The sequence below is a fragment of the Ammospiza caudacuta genome, chromosome 34 (genome assembly GCF_027887145.1).
Source record: "Ammospiza caudacuta isolate bAmmCau1 chromosome 34, bAmmCau1.pri, whole genome shotgun sequence".
NCBI lineage: Eukaryota > Metazoa > Chordata > Aves > Passeriformes > Passerellidae > Ammospiza > Ammospiza caudacuta.
The window spans coordinates 4,254,913-4,271,381 of record NC_080626.1 but is presented as its reverse complement, the minus strand read 5'-3'; the positions used below and the strand labels follow the sequence as shown (position 1 = coordinate 4,271,381).

Below are 16,469 nucleotides of genomic sequence, written 5' to 3'. Positions count from 1 at the left end.
AATCCTGAAAAAATCCCAAAAAATTCCCCCAAAATTCAAAAAAGCCTCCAAAAATTCCCAAAAAATATCAAAGATGAATCCCCAAAAATCCCAGAATAACCAAAAAAAAAAAAAAAAAACCCAAAAAAAAAAAAGATTCTCCAAAAACCCCAAAAATTTAAAAAGAAAAATTTTGAAAAAACCCCAAATATTCCCCTGGCCCCGCCCCTCCCCTCAGTGCTGCTTGGGCCGGATTAAAGAGCAAGGGACTGGTCTGGACTGGTTTATACTGGTCTGGACTGGTTTATACTGGTCTGCACTGGTTCGGACTGGTTTATACTGGTCTGGACTGGTCTGGACTGGTTTGGGTTCAGTTTGGTTGGGTTGGACTGGTTTATACTGGGAGGGGGTGTCACTAGTTTATACTGGTTTATACTGGTTATACTGGGAGGGGGTGGGGGTGTCACTGGTTAAACTGGGATGGGCCCAGTCCCATTCCCAGTGCTCCCAGTATGGCCCAGTTCCCTTCCCAGTATGTCCCAGTTCCTCTCCCAGCACTCCCAGTATCCCCATTCCCATTCCCAGTATATCCCAGTACATCCCAGTATATCTCAGTACCCCCAGTTTCCCCTCCCAGTACAAACCAGCACTCCCAGTACCCCCAGTATCCCCAATTCCATTCCCAGTATATCCCAGTACCCCCAGTTCCATTCCCAGCACTCCCAGTACCCCCAGTTTCCCCTCCCAGTACATCCCAGTACATCCCAGTATCCCCAGTTTCCCCTCCCAGTACATCCCAGTACATCCCAGTATCCCCAGTGCGTCCCAGTCGCTCCCACCCTCCCCGCACCCCCTGGCCGCCAGGTGTCGCCCCCCCGGAAGTGGCCGCTCCGGCTGCTCCTCTCGCTGCTCCCGTACCGGAAATGGCCGCTCCGGCCGCTCCTCTCGCTGCTCCCGTACCGGAAGCGGCCGCTCCGGCCGCTCCTCTCGCTGCTCCCGTACCGGAAGTGACCGCTCCATCCCCTCCTCTATGGTTCCCTCCTCCTCCCCTGTCTGCGCCGCCGTCGCGTGCCCGGAAGCGCGGTGACGTCATTGTTTGCGGAAGTGCCGCTGCGGAGCCGGGTGAGGGCCGGGGGCGCTCGGGGGGTTTGGGGACGTTTGGGGACATTCGGGGACGTTCCGGGACGTTCGGGGACATTTGGGGACGTTCGGGGACATTTGGGGACGTTTGGGGACATTCGGGGACGTTCCGGGACAGTTTTAGCGGCTCGGGAGGGCCGGAGGGGCGCGGGGGCCGCTCGGGGCCGCTCTGAGGGATCGGGGCGGGGTCGAAGGGGCCTGAGGGGGGGGGGGGGGGGGGCGGGCGGGACCGGCCCGGGCACTTCTGATGTCACCGTGCGCCACCTCCCTGTCGCCGTGTGTCGCCTCTGTGTCCCCCTGCGCCACCTCCCTGTCCCCGTGTGTCCCCTCCGTGTCCCCTCCGTGTCCCCCTGTGTCACCGTGTGTCACTCTCCTGTCCCTCTGTGTTCCTTCCCTGTCCCCTCCCTGTCGCCTCCTCATCCCTTTGAGTCACCCCTGTGTCCCCCTGTGTCACCTCCCCGGGGCCGTGTCACCTCCGTGTCACCGTGTGTCCCTGTGTGTCACCGTGTGTCACCGTGTGTCACCGTGCTCACTCTGAAGGATGTCACTGATGTCCCCGTGTGTCACTGCTGTCCCCAGCGTGCCATGGAGCTGCTGTTCGGGCGCAGGCGCTCCCCGGAGGAGCTGCTCCGGCAGAACCAGCGCGCCCTGTCCTGTGTGTCCCTGTGTGTCCCTGGGTGTCACTGTCACTGTGTGTCACCGTGTGTCCCTGTGCTCACTCTGATGGATGTCCCCGATGTCCCCAGTGTCCCCAGCGTGCCATGGAGCTGCTGTTCGGGCGCAGGCGCTCCCCGGAGGAGCTGCTCCGGCAGAACCAGCGCGCCCTGGCCCGCGCCGTGCGGGAGCTCGAGCGGGAGCGGCAGAAGCTCGAGGCGCAGGAGAAGAAAATCATCGTGGACATCAAGAAAATGGCCAAGCAGGGCCAGATGGTCAGGGGGACACTGGGGACACTGGGGGGCATTGGGGACATTGGGGACAGATGGTCAGGGGGGACACTGGGGACATTGGGGGGCATTGGGGACAGTGGGGACAGTGGGGACATTGGGGGGCATTGGGGACAGTGGGGACAGATGGTCAGAGGGGACACTGGGGGGACAGCAGGGCCAGTTGGTCATAGGGGACATCTGGGGACATTTGGGACATTGGGTTAGGGTTAGGGGGACATTGAGGGGGGACACTGGGGACATTTGGGGACATTGGGGGGACATGGCAGGGACAGACGGTCAGAGGGGACACTGGGGACATTGGGGACATTGAGAACAGATGATCAGAGGGGACACGGGGACATTGGGGGACACTGGGGGGACATTGGGGGAACATTCAGAGGGACATTGGGAACATTGGGGACACTGGGGACACTGGGGACATGGCAGGGCCAGATGGTCAGAGAGGCATCTGGGGACATTGGGGGGACATTGGGGACGTGGCAGGGACAGAAGGGGGACACTGGGGGACACAGGGGGTGCAGAGGGGTGGGAGAGGGGGGAAGGGATCAGGGACAAGGGACACGGAGGGGACAGACAGGGACGGAGGGACACAGGGCACATTGGGGACAGCAGGGACAGCAGGGCCAGATGTGAGAGGGGACTTGGGGACACAGAGGGGACAGCGGGGTCAGAGGGGAGATGGTGGGTGGGAGGGGACTGGGGACAAGGGACACAGAGGGGTCTGGGGGACATGGAGGGACCGGGGGATGTCCCCTTGATGTCCCCGTGAGGTCCCCTCACTGTCCCTGCACGTCCCTGGCGATGTCCCCACTGTCCCTGACGCTGTCCCTGTCCCCTGTCCCTAACCCAGTCCCTGCTGTCCCTGTGTCCCTAACCTTGTCCCTTGTGTCCCCTGTGTCCCTAACGCTGTCCCTGCTGTTCCTGCTGTCCCCAGGACGCTGCCCTTGTCCCTGTCCCTGTTCCCTGTGTCCCCTGTCCCCAGAACCCTGTCCCCATGTCCCTTACCCTGTCCTCGGTGTCCCCTGTCCCCTCAGGACACTGTCCCTGTCCCTAACCCTGTCCCCTGTGTCCCCAGGACGCTGTCCCCTGTTGTCCCCATGTCCCTAACGGTGTCTCCATGTCCCCAGGACGCTGTTCTCATGTCCCTGTCCCTAACCCTGACGACTGTCCCCTGCTGTCCCTGTGTCCCTGTCCCTAACCCTGTCCCTGCTGTCCCCAGGACGCTGTCCCTGTCCCTGCTGTCCTCTGCTGCCCCCCGTGTCCCTAACCCTGTCCCCTGTGTCCCTTGGTGTCCCCAGGACGCCGTGCGGGTGCTGGCCAAGGCCCTGGTGCGCACACGGCGCTGCGAGCGCGAGTTCATCGCTGTGTCCCCGTGTCCCTGTCCCTGTGTCCCTAACGATGTCCCTAACGATGTCCACTGTGTCCCCGTGTCCCCAGGACGCCGTGCGGGTGCTGGCCAAGGACCTGGTGCGCACACGGCGCTGCGAGCGCGAGTTCATCGCTGTGTCCCTGTGTCCCCGTGTCCCCAACGCTGTCCCCATGTCCCCAACGCTGTCCCCTGTGTCCCTGACCCTGCTGTGCCCCGTGTCCCCATGTCCCCAACGCTGTCCCCGTGTCCCCAACGCTGTCCCCGTGTCCCCAGGACGCCGTGCGGGTGCTGGCCAAGGCCCTGGTGCGCACGCGGCGCTGCGAGCGCGAGTTCATCGCTGTGTCCCTGTGTCCCTAACGATGTCCCTAATGATGTCCCCGTGTCCCTAACGATGTCCCCGTGTCCCTTGGTGTCCCCAGGACGCCGTGCGGGTGCTGGCCAAGGCCCTGGTGCGCACGCGGCGCTACGAGCGCGAGTTCATCGCTGTGTCCCTGTGTCCCCGTGTCCCCAACGCTGTCCCCTGTGTCCCTGACCCTGCTATACCCCGTGTCCCCGTGTCCCCAACGCTGTCCCCGTGTCCCCAGGACGCCGTGCGGGTGCTGGCCAAGGACCTGGTGCGCACGCGGCGCTACGAGCGCAAGTTCATCGCCATGAGGGCCAACGTGCAGGGCGTGGCCCTGCGGGTGCAGACGCTGCGGTCGCACAGCGCCATGGCCACCGCCATGAGGGGGGTGACGCGGGCCATGGCCACCATGAACCGACAGGTGAGCGTCGCCCGCGTGTCACCGCGCGTCGCCCTGTGCGTCCCCGCGCCGCCTGTCTGTCGCTGCGTGTCGCCGTGTCACCCGTGCTCGCTCGGGTCACGGTGACGCCCCTGTCACCGATGGTGGCGCTGAGGTCACCAGGCTGTCCCCGTTGCCGCTGCTGTCCCAGCGGTCACCCTGCTGTCCCCTCCGTGTCCCCATTGTCTCCAGTGTCCCCTTGCTGTCCCTGCTGTCACTGTGTGTGCCTCAATGTCCCCGATGTCCCCGATCCCCCCAATGTCCCCAATCCCCCCAGTGTCCCCATTGTCCCCAATCCCCCCAGTGTCCCCAGTGTCCCCAGTGTCCCCAATGTCCCCACTGTCCCCAGCTGAAGCTGCCCCAGATCCAGCGCATCCTGCAGGAGTTCCAGAAGCAGTCGGAGCTCATGGACATGAAGGAGGAGCTGATGAACGACGCCATCGACGACGCCCTCGGGGACGAGGACGACGAGGACGAGAGGTGGGGACACCTGGGGGGGACATGGGGACACACCTGGGGACACACCTGGGGGAGAGAGCCTGAGGACAGCTGGGGACAGCTGGGGGACACAGGGCAGACACTGGGGACACCGAGGGGACACGGGGATGGAGTGGGTCCCTGTCTGTCCCAGTCCATCCCAGTTTCTCTCGCCAGTGAAGCCGGGGTGTCTCAGGTCCCCGTATCCCATCCCAGTTTATCCCAGTCCATCCCAGTTTCCCATCCCAGTCCATCCCAGTTTATCCCCGCTCTGTCCCCAGTGACGCCGTGGTGTCGCAGGTCCTGGACGAGCTGGGGCTGAACCTGACCGAGGAGCTGGCCAGTGAGCGCGGGGGCATTCGGGGGGATTTTGGAGGATTTTGGGGGGATTTGGGGGGATTTGGGGGGATTTAGGGGGGATTTGGGAGCATTTCAGGGAATTTTGGGATAATCTGGGTGGGGTTTGGGGTGAATTTTATTGGGATTTGGGTTAATGGGATTTGGGATAATCTGGGTGGGATTTTTTGGGATTTGGGATAATCTGGGTGGGATTTGGGGTTACTCTGTTGGATTTGGGATAATCTGGGTGGGATTTTGGGTTTAATGGGATTTTTGGGTTTATTCTGGGTGGGGTTTTGGGGTTAATCAGGGCAGGATTTGGGGTTAATGTGAGTGAGATTTGGGATAATCCGGGTGGGGGTTTGGGGTTAATCTGGGTGGGGATTTTTTGGGGGGATTTGGGATAATCTGGGTGGGGGTTTGGGGTTAATCTGGGTGGGGATTTTTTGGGGGATTTGGGTTAATCTGGGTGGGATTTGGGTTCATTTTGTCGGGATTTGGTGGAGGTTAATCTGGGGGGGATCTTGTGGGGATTTGGGTTAATCTGGGTGGGATTTGGGTTCATTTTGCGGGGACTCGTCTGCGTTTCTCGCACGCCCTGACTGTCCCTCTGTCCCCCTGTCCGTCCGTCTGTCCGTCCCTCTGTCCCTCCGTCCCTCTGTCCGTCCCTCTGTCCGTCCCCCTGTCCGTCCGTCCCCCTGTCCGTCCGTCTGTCCGTCCCTCTGTCCCTCCGTCCCTCTGTCCATCCCTCTGTCCGTCCCCCTGTCCGTCCGTCCCCCTGTCCGTCCGTCGGTCCGTCCGCAGCCCTGCCGGCGCCCGGGGGCTCGCTGGCAGCGGGGGAGGGGCGCGGGGGGGCCGAGGCAGCCGCGGCCGCTTTGGCCGACGCCGACGCCGACCTGGAGGAGCGGCTCAAGAACCTCAGGAGGGACTGAGAGCGGGCAGCGCTTCGGCATTTCGGGACTTTCTGGGATTTTTGGGACTTTCTGGGATTTTTCCCCTTTTTTTTCCCCGATTTTTCTGGGATTTTTCCCGATTTTTTTCTGATTTTTTGGCGATCCCAGACAGAGGACGTTTTGCCGCTTTATTCCAAATTCTCTGCCCCACTCCTGGGAACCCCCCAAAGTCTGACCCCCTTCATTTAGGATTTCCCCCCATTTTGGGATTTTTTGGGAATTTCTTGGCATTTTTGGCGATCCCAGATGGGAGATTTTGCCCCTTTATTCTGATTTTTGGGGGTATTTTTAGGTCTCCAGCACCCCTAAGAGTCCCCAAAGTCTGACCCCTTTTATTCGGGATTTCCCCCCAATTTTTGGGATTTCTTTGGGGATTTTTGGGGGATTTTTTTCTGATTTTTGGCTGTCCCAGATGGGAGATTTTGCCCCTTTATTCCAATTTTCGGGGGAATTTTCTGGTCCCTGTCCCACTCCTGGAAACCCCGAAACTCTGACCCCTTTTACTGGGGATTTTCCCCAATTTTTAGGACTTTTTGGCGAAATTTTTGGGATTTTTCCCGATTTTTTTCCAAATTTTTTTTTCTGATTTTTTTGGGGATTTTTTCCAAATTTTTGGCTGTTCCAGAGGGGGGATTTTGCCCCTTTATTCCAATTTTTTGGGGGGAGTTTTAGGTCCCAAGCACCCCTGAGAGACCCCAAATTCTGACCCCATTTGTTTGGGATTTTTTGGGATTTTTCCCCAGTTTTGGGATTTTTTGGGAATTTTTGGGGGAATTTTTAGGGATTTTTTCCAAATTTTTGGCAGTCCCAGAGTGGGAATTTTGCCCCTTTATTCTGATTTTTGGGGGGAATTTTTCGACTGGTTTTGGGATTCTGACCACACCCCAATGGGATTTCCCCTTGTATTTGGGATTTCCCCCTTTTATTTAATATTTCCCCTCTTTATTTGGGATCCTTTGGGGGATTTTTGGCCACCCTGGGCAGGATTTCCCCCTTCGTTTAGGGTTTTCCCCCTTTTTTGGGGAGTTTCACTCTTTATTGAGGATTTCCCCCTTTTATTTGGGATTTTTCTCTTTTTTGGTGGGATTTTTTTCATTTTTTTGGGACTTACACCTTTTTTTGAGGATATCTCCCTTTTATTTGGGACTTTTCTCTTTTTTTTTTGAGCCTTCCCGCTTTCTTTTGGGATTTCCTCCCTTTTTATTCAGGATTTTCCCCTTTTTTTGGGATTTCCCCCCTTTTTGGGATTTTTTTTGAGACTTCCCCCTTTCTTTTGGGATTTCCTCCCTTTTTTGGGGATTTCCCCCCTTCTTTTAGGGTTTTCCCCCTTTTTGGGGAATTTTCACTCTATTTAGGGGTTTTCCCCTTTTTCTGAAATTTCCCCCCTTTTAGTTGGGATTTTCCCCATTTTTTGGGGATTTTCCCCATTTTTTGGGATTCCCCTCCTTTTATTTGGGACTTTTCTAATTTTTGGGGGGATTTCCCCTTTTTTTAGGGATTTCCCCCCTTTGTTGGGATTTCCCTCTTTTATTTACTATTTCCCCCCTTTTTGGGATTTTCCGGTTTTTGGGGCTTTTTCGGGATCTTCCTCCCTTTTGGGGCACTGGCACTACTTTGGGGTCAATCCCCCATTTTTTGGGGTCAATCCCCCCTTTTTGGGGTTTTCCCCCTTTTTGGGGGGGTTTCCCCCTTTTCTGGGACACTGGCACTACTTTGGGGTAAAAGTCCCCATTTTTGGGGTCAATTCCCCCATTTTGGGGTCTTTCCCCGCTATTTTCAGGTCTCTCTCTCCCATTTTTGGGGTAAATTATCCATTTTTGGGGTTTGTTCTGGGTCTCTCTCCCATTTTTGGGGTAAATTCCCCATTTTTGGGGTCTGTTCTGGGTCTCTCTCCCATTTTTGGGGTAAATTCTCCATTTTTGGGGTCCATTTTCAGTCTCTCTCCCATTTTTGGGGTAAATTCCCCATTTTTGGGGTCTATTTTCGGTCTCTCTCCCATTTTTGGGGTAAATTCCCATTTTTGGGGTCTGTTCTGGGTGTCTCTCCCATTTTTGGGGTAAATTCCCCATTTTTGGGGTCCATTTTCGGTCTCTCTCCCATTTTTGGGGTAAATTCCCAATTTTGGGGTCCATTTTCGGTCTCTCTCCCATTTTGGGTTTCTCTCCCCATTTTGGGGTCCCCCCCCAATAAAGTTTTGGTTCCTGGGGCGGCTCCGGCTCCTCCTGCTGGGAGGGGGGAGGGGCGGGGGGGATTTGGGGATTTTGGGGAATTTTGGGGAATTTTGGGTCTTTGGGGATTTTGGGTCCATTTGGGGTGTTTGGGGTGGGGAGTGGAAAACCCCAAAATTGGAATTTTTGGGCGGGGAAGCCCCAAAGTTTTGGGGTCTCTGGGGCAACTTTGGGCTCAGTTTGTGGGGTTTGGGTTCAGTTTTTGGGATTCCGGGTTCATTTTGAAGGATTTGGGTTCATTTTTTGAGATTTTGGGTAATTTTGAAGGGTTTTCACTTCATTTTTTGGGGGGTTTGGGGTCCTTTTGTGGGGTTTGGGTAATTTTGAAGGGTTTGGGGCTCATTTTGAGGGGTTTGGCTTCATTTTGGGGGGCACAAACCCCAAAATTTGACTTTTTTGGGGGGGAAAACCCCAAAATTTGGGATTTTCTGAATCTCCTGGGCTGAATTTTCGGGTTTTTGGGGCGATTTGGGGTTCATTTTATGAGATTTGGGTAATTTTGAAGGATTTTGGGCTAATTTTTTGGGTTTTGGGTTCATTTTATCGGGTTTGGGGGCTTTATTGTGGGGTTTGGGTTCATTTTATGGGGTTTTGGGGTTTTGGAGGGGTTTGGGGTCATTTTGGGGGTTTTGCGTTAATTTTTTGGGATTTTTGAGTCATTTTATGGAGTTTTAGGTCATTTTTGGAGGCTTTGGGTTAAATTTTTAAGTTTGGGGTTCATTTTTTGGGGTTTTGGTTCATTTTATGGGATTTGGGTTTATTTTTGGGGATTTTTATTCTTTTTGGGGTTTTGGTTTCATTTTTGGGGGGTTTTGTGTCATTTTAAAGGGTTTGGGTTCATTTTTTGGGTTTTGGGTTCATTTTGTGGGATTTTTGGTCATGTTTGGGGGTTTTGGGTTCATTTTATGGGATTTTGGTTCATTTAATGGGGTTTGGATTAATTTTGAAGGATTTGGGTTTAGTTTTAAAAGGTTTGGATTCATTTTTAAAGGTTTTGGGTTCATTTATGGGATTTTGATTCATTTCTTTGGGTTTGGGGGGACATTTTGGGGCCTCTCACAGATTTTTGGTGTATTTTTCTCATTGCTGTTCATTTCTAAATAAAATAAAAATTCTTTTCTCGACCCGACCCTGGGAAAAGCAGAAATTCCTCAATCCCCCTCAAAATCGCTGATTCTGGCACCGTTTGGGTTTTTCTCAGTTTCAAATTGAATAAAAAAACCCCAAAAAGTGAAGTGAAAAATCCCCAAAAAGCGGAAAAATCCCCCACAAAAAAATTTCACTTCTCTTTTTTGGGGGTTTTTGGGTTTTTTGTTTTTTTTTTTTTTTTTTGATTTCTGACGTTTTTCCTGGGAGGTTTTTCCTGGGGGCTGAAATGGCACAAAAAGCTCCAAAATCGGCTGAAAAAAACCCAAAAAATCAAAATTTCCCTGGGACAGGAGCACAGGTGAGGGGGGACCCCAAAATTTGGGATTTGGGGGCCCAAAATGGGGAAATTTGGGGAGAAAATCCCCAAATTTGGAGCTGGGAACACCCCAAAATTCCAATTTTGGGTAAAAAAATCCCGAAATTGGGGCTGGGAATTGGGGGAGCCCCAAAATTTGGGGGTTTGGGATTGGAGAACCCCAAAATTTTTACTTTTAGAGAGGGAAAACCCCAAAATTTGGGGATTTGGAGCCCCAAAATTGTGAATTTTGGGAGGGAATACCCCAACATTTTTATCTAAAAATGCCCCAAAATTCAGGTTTTTTGGGGTAAAAAATCCCAAAATTTGGGCTGGGAATTGTGGGAGCCCCAAAATTTGGGGTCTGGGACCCCCAAAATTGGGAATTTGGGGTTTGGGGTTGGATTTTTGAGGAAATTTCCGGATTTTTCCGCAGCCCCGGAGCGATGGCGCCGCTGCAGGTACGGCCGGGGGGTTGGGGGGAATAAAATGGGGAAATTATTTTGAATTTGTGTCCAAAAATCACAATTTTGAATTCTTTAATTTTGATTTTTTAATATATAATATATATATTTTTCTACATTTAAATGTTTTTATTTTTCATTTTTAAAATTCATGCTAAAAATTTAATATCTTAATTTTAATGTATTATTTTTAGTTTTAATTAATTTAATTTTGAATTTAATTTTTTAATTTCTAATTTAATTTTTAGTTATTGAATTCTCTAATTCTTTACTTTCTAATCTAAAGTTTTTAATTTTTAGTTTTGAAACTTTTAATGTTTTAATTTTTGATGTTTTCATTTTCTATTTTTAATTTTTAATATTTTATTTTTGAAATTTTCTATATATTATTTTTTAATTTTTAGCTTTATAATTTGTAAGTTATTTTTAATTTTTCATTTATTAATTCTTAATGTTTTAATTTTAATGCCTTCATTTTCTATTAATTTTTCATTTTTAATTTTTAATATTTTAAAATTTATTTTAATTTTTAATTTTGATTATAAGTTTCTTAATTTTTAATTTTAATTGTAGTATCTTAATTTTAAATTTTAAATTCTTATTTTTTTATTTTTTAATTTTTAATTTTTATTTTGAATTCTGGATTTTGTGTTTTTAATTGTAAATTTTAAATTTTTAATTATTTATTTTAAAATTTTTATTTTGAAATTTTTATTTTGAAATTTTATTTTAAAATTTCACTTTTAGTTTTAAAAATTATTTATATTTTAGTTTTTAATTTTTAACATTTCTTAAAATTTCGAATATTTTCATTTTTACCTTTAATTTTAAAAAATTTTAATATTTTCTTTATTTTAAAATTATTTTATTATGTAATTTTGAATTTTTAATTTGAATTTGTAATTTTTTTTGTTTTTTTTTTTTATAAGGGGAGGAACGGGATAAAATCCCAAATCCAGACCTGGGGGGGCTTTGGGACAATTTGGGGTTTCAGCCCCAAAAGGGAATTTGGGGTCGGCTTTGGGGTTTGGGGTGACGGCCCTGGGTCCCCCCCAGCTCCCGGTGCTGCTGCTGCTGCTGTTCGGAGCAGCAATTCCAGCAATTCCAGGAAATTCGGGAATTCCGGGAGTTTCGGGGATTGCGGCGGCGCCGGCCCCGGGCAGGAACCGCGAGGAGACCCCAGGTGAGTGCTGGGCTGGAGCCCGGAGCAGTGTGGACCAGTGTGGACCAGTATGGACCAGTATGGACCAGTATGGACCAGGCCATCCCAGTCCATTTCAATCCATCCCACTCCATCCCAGTCCATCCCAGTCTGTCCCAATCCCCTCTCAGTCCATCCCAACCCCTCCCAGTCCCTCCCAGTTTTGTCCCAGTTTAGTTTCAGTCCTCCCCAGTCCATCCCAGTCCATCCCAGTCCCTCCCAGTCCCTCCCAGTCCATCCCAATCCCATCCCAGTCCATCCCAATCCCATCCCAGTCCATCCCAGTCCATCCCAATCCCATCCCAGTCCATCCCAATCCCATCCCAGTCCATCCCAGTCCATCCCAATCCCATCTCAATCCCATCCCAGTCCCTCCCAGTCCCTCCCAGTCCCATCCCAGTCCCTCCCAGTCCCTCCCAGTCCCTCCCAGTCCATCCCAATCCCATCCCAGTCCATCCCAATCCCCTCCCAGTCCATCCCAATCCCATCCCAGTCCTCCCCAGTCCATCCCAGTCCATCCCAGTCCCTCCCAGTCCGTCCCCCTCCGTTCCAGCTCCCTCCCAGCGCCGCCCTCGCTCCGTGGCCGCCTCCCCGTGGCTCCGCTGGGCTCCGTTCCGCGGCTCCGTCCCCGCCGACGCCGTGTCCAGCCCCGACCCCGTGTCGGGCCGCGCCGCGTTCGTGTGCTCCACGCGCGCCCACGGCTGCAACCTGGGCTCCTTTGAGCCGGCCCGCGGCCCCTTCTGCGCCTACCCCTGGAACGAGCTGGAGCTGCGCAGCTCCGACTTCCAGCTGCTCCTCAACCCCGGCGGCTTCGAGGCGCTGCACTGGGTGGACGATTCCTTCGGCGGGACGCCGCCGGGAGCCGTCGAGGGCTGTCCCCTGACCGACGTGTTCGTGGGCCGCAGCCCCGAGGGGCTGGGCAAGGTGTCCAAGGAGCAGCAGGCGCTCTTCGTGCCCGTGGAGGGCGAGGAGGTTTGGTACAAGTGGTACCAGGTGCTGGCGGTGCGCCAGGACGCCGCCGGCCTCTCCATCGCCGACGTGTCCTACAACGGCAGCGCGGCGCTGGAGAGCGCCGAGGAAGAGGAGCTGGGCGAGGCGCTGGCCCGCAACGAGGGCTGCCGGGCGGCCTGGCAGGCGGTGGCCGTGCAGGAGGCCACCGAGGCGGAGCGGGGCTGGAGCGCCGCGCTGCCCGCGCTGGCGGCCGCCCGCGGGGTTCTCCGCGCGGCCCCGTTAATCCCGACGGAGCCGCGCGGGTGGCGCTTGGGCAACGCCAGCGCCGTGCCGTGGGTCGGCGGCGCCGCCGCCACCGAGTTCGTGTCGCGGGCGCACCGCGCGCGGCGGGAGCTCCCGGCGCGCTCCGAGTGCTCCGTGCGGCTCCGCGGGCTCCGGCGCCGCCTCCGGGTCCCGTTCGAGGCGCGGCTGACGCGCGAGTTCCGCTCGGGGCCCCCGCACCGCGTGCGCGTGGCGGGCACGGCGTGGAGCAGCGGCGTCACCGGGCTCCGCGTGGAGCTGGGCACGTGCCGGCCGATCACCGGGCTGCCGCCGTGCCCCGGCCGGGGCTGAGCCCCCGAAACTGCGGTGTTAGCCCCAAAAAAAACCACCCCAAATCCCCAGGAATGCCTGGCTTCCACGTGGGGGTTTGAGTTCTGTGGAATGAAGTGACCCCAAAGTGCAGGAAAATGGTTCTGGTGAAGTGTCCTTTTTTGTCCCCAGAAATTCAGCAGGAAACTGGGGGTGAGTCCCTGGAATTCCGGTTTTATCCCAAAAAAAAAAAAAAAAACCAAATTCGTGGGAATGCTCAGTTTTGGAATGGGGTTTTGGGGTTTTGTGGTATAAAATTCACCTCAAAATGCAGGGAATGGGGTTTCTGGTGAAGTGTCCTTTTTTGTCCCCAGAAATTCAGCAGGAAACTGGGGGTGAGTCCCTGGAATTCCGGTTTTCACCCCAAAAAAACCCCACAGATCCATGGGATAACTCGGCTTCGGTGCCCGAATCATGGAACCGTGGAGCCACCAGGGGATGGTTGCGTCAATGGCCATGGTCCCACCACCTCTGCTGGCTCGCAGGGAGCACAGGACGGGGTCACGGAGCCACCGGGTGATGGGAGACACCAAACCCCAGCTCAGGTCCATCCTCACCCGCGTCTGAGCCACCTCAGGGCAGCCCTGGGGCCACCGGCTCCTAGGGGACACCAACCCAACCAAGGCGGACATCCGGGAGCTGGGATGGGATCGTGGAGCCACCAGGGCACGGGGGTGCCAATGGTCGTGGTCCCACCACCCGTGTGGGACCTCTGGGAGCAGGGAACAGGTTCAGAGAGCCACCAAGTCATGGAGGACAACCCATCAGCCATGTGGGATACCTTTAAGCAGGGAACCAGATCACGGAGCCACCAGATCATGGGGGAGTCAATGGCCATGGTCCCACCACCCATCCTGGATCTCCAGGGGCAGAGAATGAGATCATGGAGCCACCAGGTCATGGAGGACATCCCATCAGCCATGTGGGGGACTCTTGCCCCAAAATCCCCGAACGTGGTATTGGGGACTCTTTCCCCCCAATATCCAATCCCGGGGGTCCCCAGATCCCCCCTCACCCCAATATCCAAACCCGGGGGTCCCCAGCCCCTCTTTGCCCCCCAATATCCAAACCCGGGGGTCCCCAGCCCCTCTTTGCCCCCCAATATCCAAACCCGGGGGTCCCCAGCCCCTCTTTGCCCCCCAATATCCAATCCCGGGGGTCCCCAGCCCCTCTTTCCCCCCAATATCCAATCCCGGGGGTCCCCAGATCCCCCCTCACCCCAATATCCAAACCCGGGGGTCCCCAGCCCCCCCTCACCCCAATATCCAAACCTGGGGGTCCCCAGATCCCCTCACCCCCCAATATCCAAACCTGGGGGTCCCCCCGAGCAGGGCCCGGCCCCGCGGCCGCCGCCCCCCGACACAAAGGGCGGGAGCGGCCGGGCCCGGCACCGCCCCCGGCACCTCCCTGGGGGTCCCGGGGGGTCCCGGGGGGTCCCGGGGATCCCAAATTTCTCCCCCCTCCCCAAATTCTCCCCGCCGGGACCCGCCGTACCTGAGGGAGGCGGCGAGGCTCCGCCCCTCATTGGGTGAGGGAGCTGTCAATTACGGGGAGGCCACGCCCACAAGGCGGAGTGGGGGCGGCAGCCCTGGGGGTCAGATTGACAGCACGAGCAGCCAATGAAAAAACGGGATGAGGGGAAAGAGGCGGGACAAGGGCGGGAGGGCTCGCCCCTACACGGCATGGCGGTAGGGAATGATTGACAGCACCGACAGCCAATAGAAGGGCAAGAAGGGCGAGGAGGCGGGGCCTGTGGGAGAGGCTCAAAAATTGTTTTTTTTTCAGGAAAATCGGTGAAAATATTTTCTTTTTCCTGGAAATTGACGAAAATTGGGCTTTATCCAGGAGAATTTGGTGCAAATTGTTTTTTTTTTTTTTTTTGTCAGGCAAATCAGTGAAAATTGAGGGGTTTTTTTCTAGGAAAATTGGTAAAAACTGGGGGTTTTTTCCAGGAAATTCAGTAAATTTTTTTTTCAGGAAAATCGGTAAAAATTGGGGTTTTTTTAATCCAGGAAAATAGGTGAAAATTAGGATTTTTTCCCCAGAAAAATTGGTGAATTTTTTCCTCAGGAAAATTAGTGAAAATTGTCTTTTATGCAGGAAAATCATAAAACCCAAAAATTTGTGGGTTTATTCCAGAAAAAATGGTAGAATTTTTTTTTCCCCACGAAAATCGGTGAAAATTGAGATTTTTCTGCAGAAAAATCAGTGAAAACTGGGGGCTTTTTCTCTAGAAAATTGGTGAAAATTGCTTTTTGGGGATTTTTTCAGGGAAATTGGTGAAAATTGCATTTTTTTTCCCATGCAAATCAGTGAAAACTAGGATTTTTTTCCAGAAAAATTGGTGAAAATTGGGGTTTTTTTCCAGGAAAACCAGTGAAAACCTTTTCTTTTCTGTGAAAATTGGTGAAAATTGGGACTTTTTTTCATGAAAATTGGTGAAATTTCCTTTTTTTCTTTTCCTCTTCTTTTTCTTTCCCCCCTCTTTAACCAACATTTTTCCTTTTCCCTTCTTTTTTCCCATTTGTCCTTTATTTATTTTATTTTTTTAGTTTTTTATTCCTGATTTATTTCACTCCCGTTCCAGGGCGCCTCTCCCGGTACCGGGGGCTCAGAGCGGCCCCGGGAGCGGCTCCGGGATCGGCCCCGGTACCGGCACCGGGAGCGGCTCCGGGAGCGGCTCCGGGATCGACCCCGGTACCGGCACCGGGAGCGGCTCCGGGAGCGGCTCCGGGAGCGGCACCGGCACCGGCACCGGGCGGATCCGGAGCGCCCCCTCCTCCCCTCGGGACACGAACGGGAAAAACTTCCCCGGGGAAATCCCGGCCAGCGGGTCCCGGTGCCCCGGGGGATCCCGGAGCGAGATCCCGGCCAGGAGCTGCCTCCGCTCCGCATCGTAGAACTCCAGCAGCGCCTTCTCCCGGTCCAGGAGCACCCCGAGCACCGAGAGACGCCCGGGATCGTTGGGGAGCACCGAGAGATGCCCGGGATCGTTGGGCAGCACCGAGAGATGCCGGGAACGCTCAGAGAACACCGAGAGATCCCGGGGATGATTCCCGAGGGTGGAGAGATCCCGGGGATGACTGGGGAGCACCGAGAGATCCCGGAACACCGAGAGGTTCCCGGGATGATTCCCGAGAACTGAGAGATCCCCGGTGAGCGCCGAGAAATCCCGGGGATGATTGCCGAGATCCCGGGGGTGATTGCCGAGATCCCCGGTGATTGTCGAGAAATCCCGGGGGTGATTGCCGAGATCCCGGGGGTGATTGCCGAGATCCCGGGGGTGATTGCCGAGATCCCCGGTGATTGTCGAGAAATCCCGGGGGTGATTGCCGAGATCCCAGGGGTGATTGCCGAGATCCCGGGGGTGATTCTCGAGACCCCGGGGATGATGATTGCCGAGATCCCGGGGATGATGATTGCCGAGATCCCGGGGGTGATTCTCGAGACCCCGCGGGTGATTGCCGAGAGCGCGGCTGGCGGAGAAGAGGCGGCCCTGGGACGCGCAGAGAGCCCAGAGCCACGGCGGCTCCCGGGGATTTCGGGGGTCCCGGGGCTCCGGGGG

The 16,469-nt window shown here is 54.3% G+C and overlaps 2 protein-coding genes across 2 annotated transcripts; both read left to right on the top strand.

Moving 5' to 3' along the window:
• The first annotated feature begins 884 nt into the window (after positions 1-884).
• CHMP2A (charged multivesicular body protein 2A) lies at positions 885-8,203 on the top strand. The gene is made up of 6 exons (XM_058822731.1): positions 885-1,101; positions 1,866-2,048; positions 4,020-4,199; positions 4,567-4,697; positions 4,976-5,037; positions 5,838-8,203. The coding sequence occupies exons 2-6, from the start codon at positions 1,881-1,883 to the stop codon at positions 5,963-5,965; spliced, it is 669 nt and encodes a 222-aa protein (XP_058678714.1). The 5' UTR covers positions 885-1,101; positions 1,866-1,880; the 3' UTR covers positions 5,966-8,203.
• Positions 8,204-9,593: 1,390 nt separating this feature from the next.
• Positions 9,594-12,915, top strand: LOC131570423 (natterin-3-like). Its single transcript, XM_058822784.1, has 4 exons — positions 9,594-9,661; positions 10,095-10,119; positions 11,179-11,305; positions 11,877-12,915. The coding sequence occupies exons 2-4, from the start codon at positions 10,105-10,107 to the stop codon at positions 12,884-12,886; spliced, it is 1,152 nt and encodes a 383-aa protein (XP_058678767.1). The 5' UTR covers positions 9,594-9,661; positions 10,095-10,104; the 3' UTR covers positions 12,887-12,915.
• Positions 12,916-16,469: the final 3,554 nt, after the last annotated feature.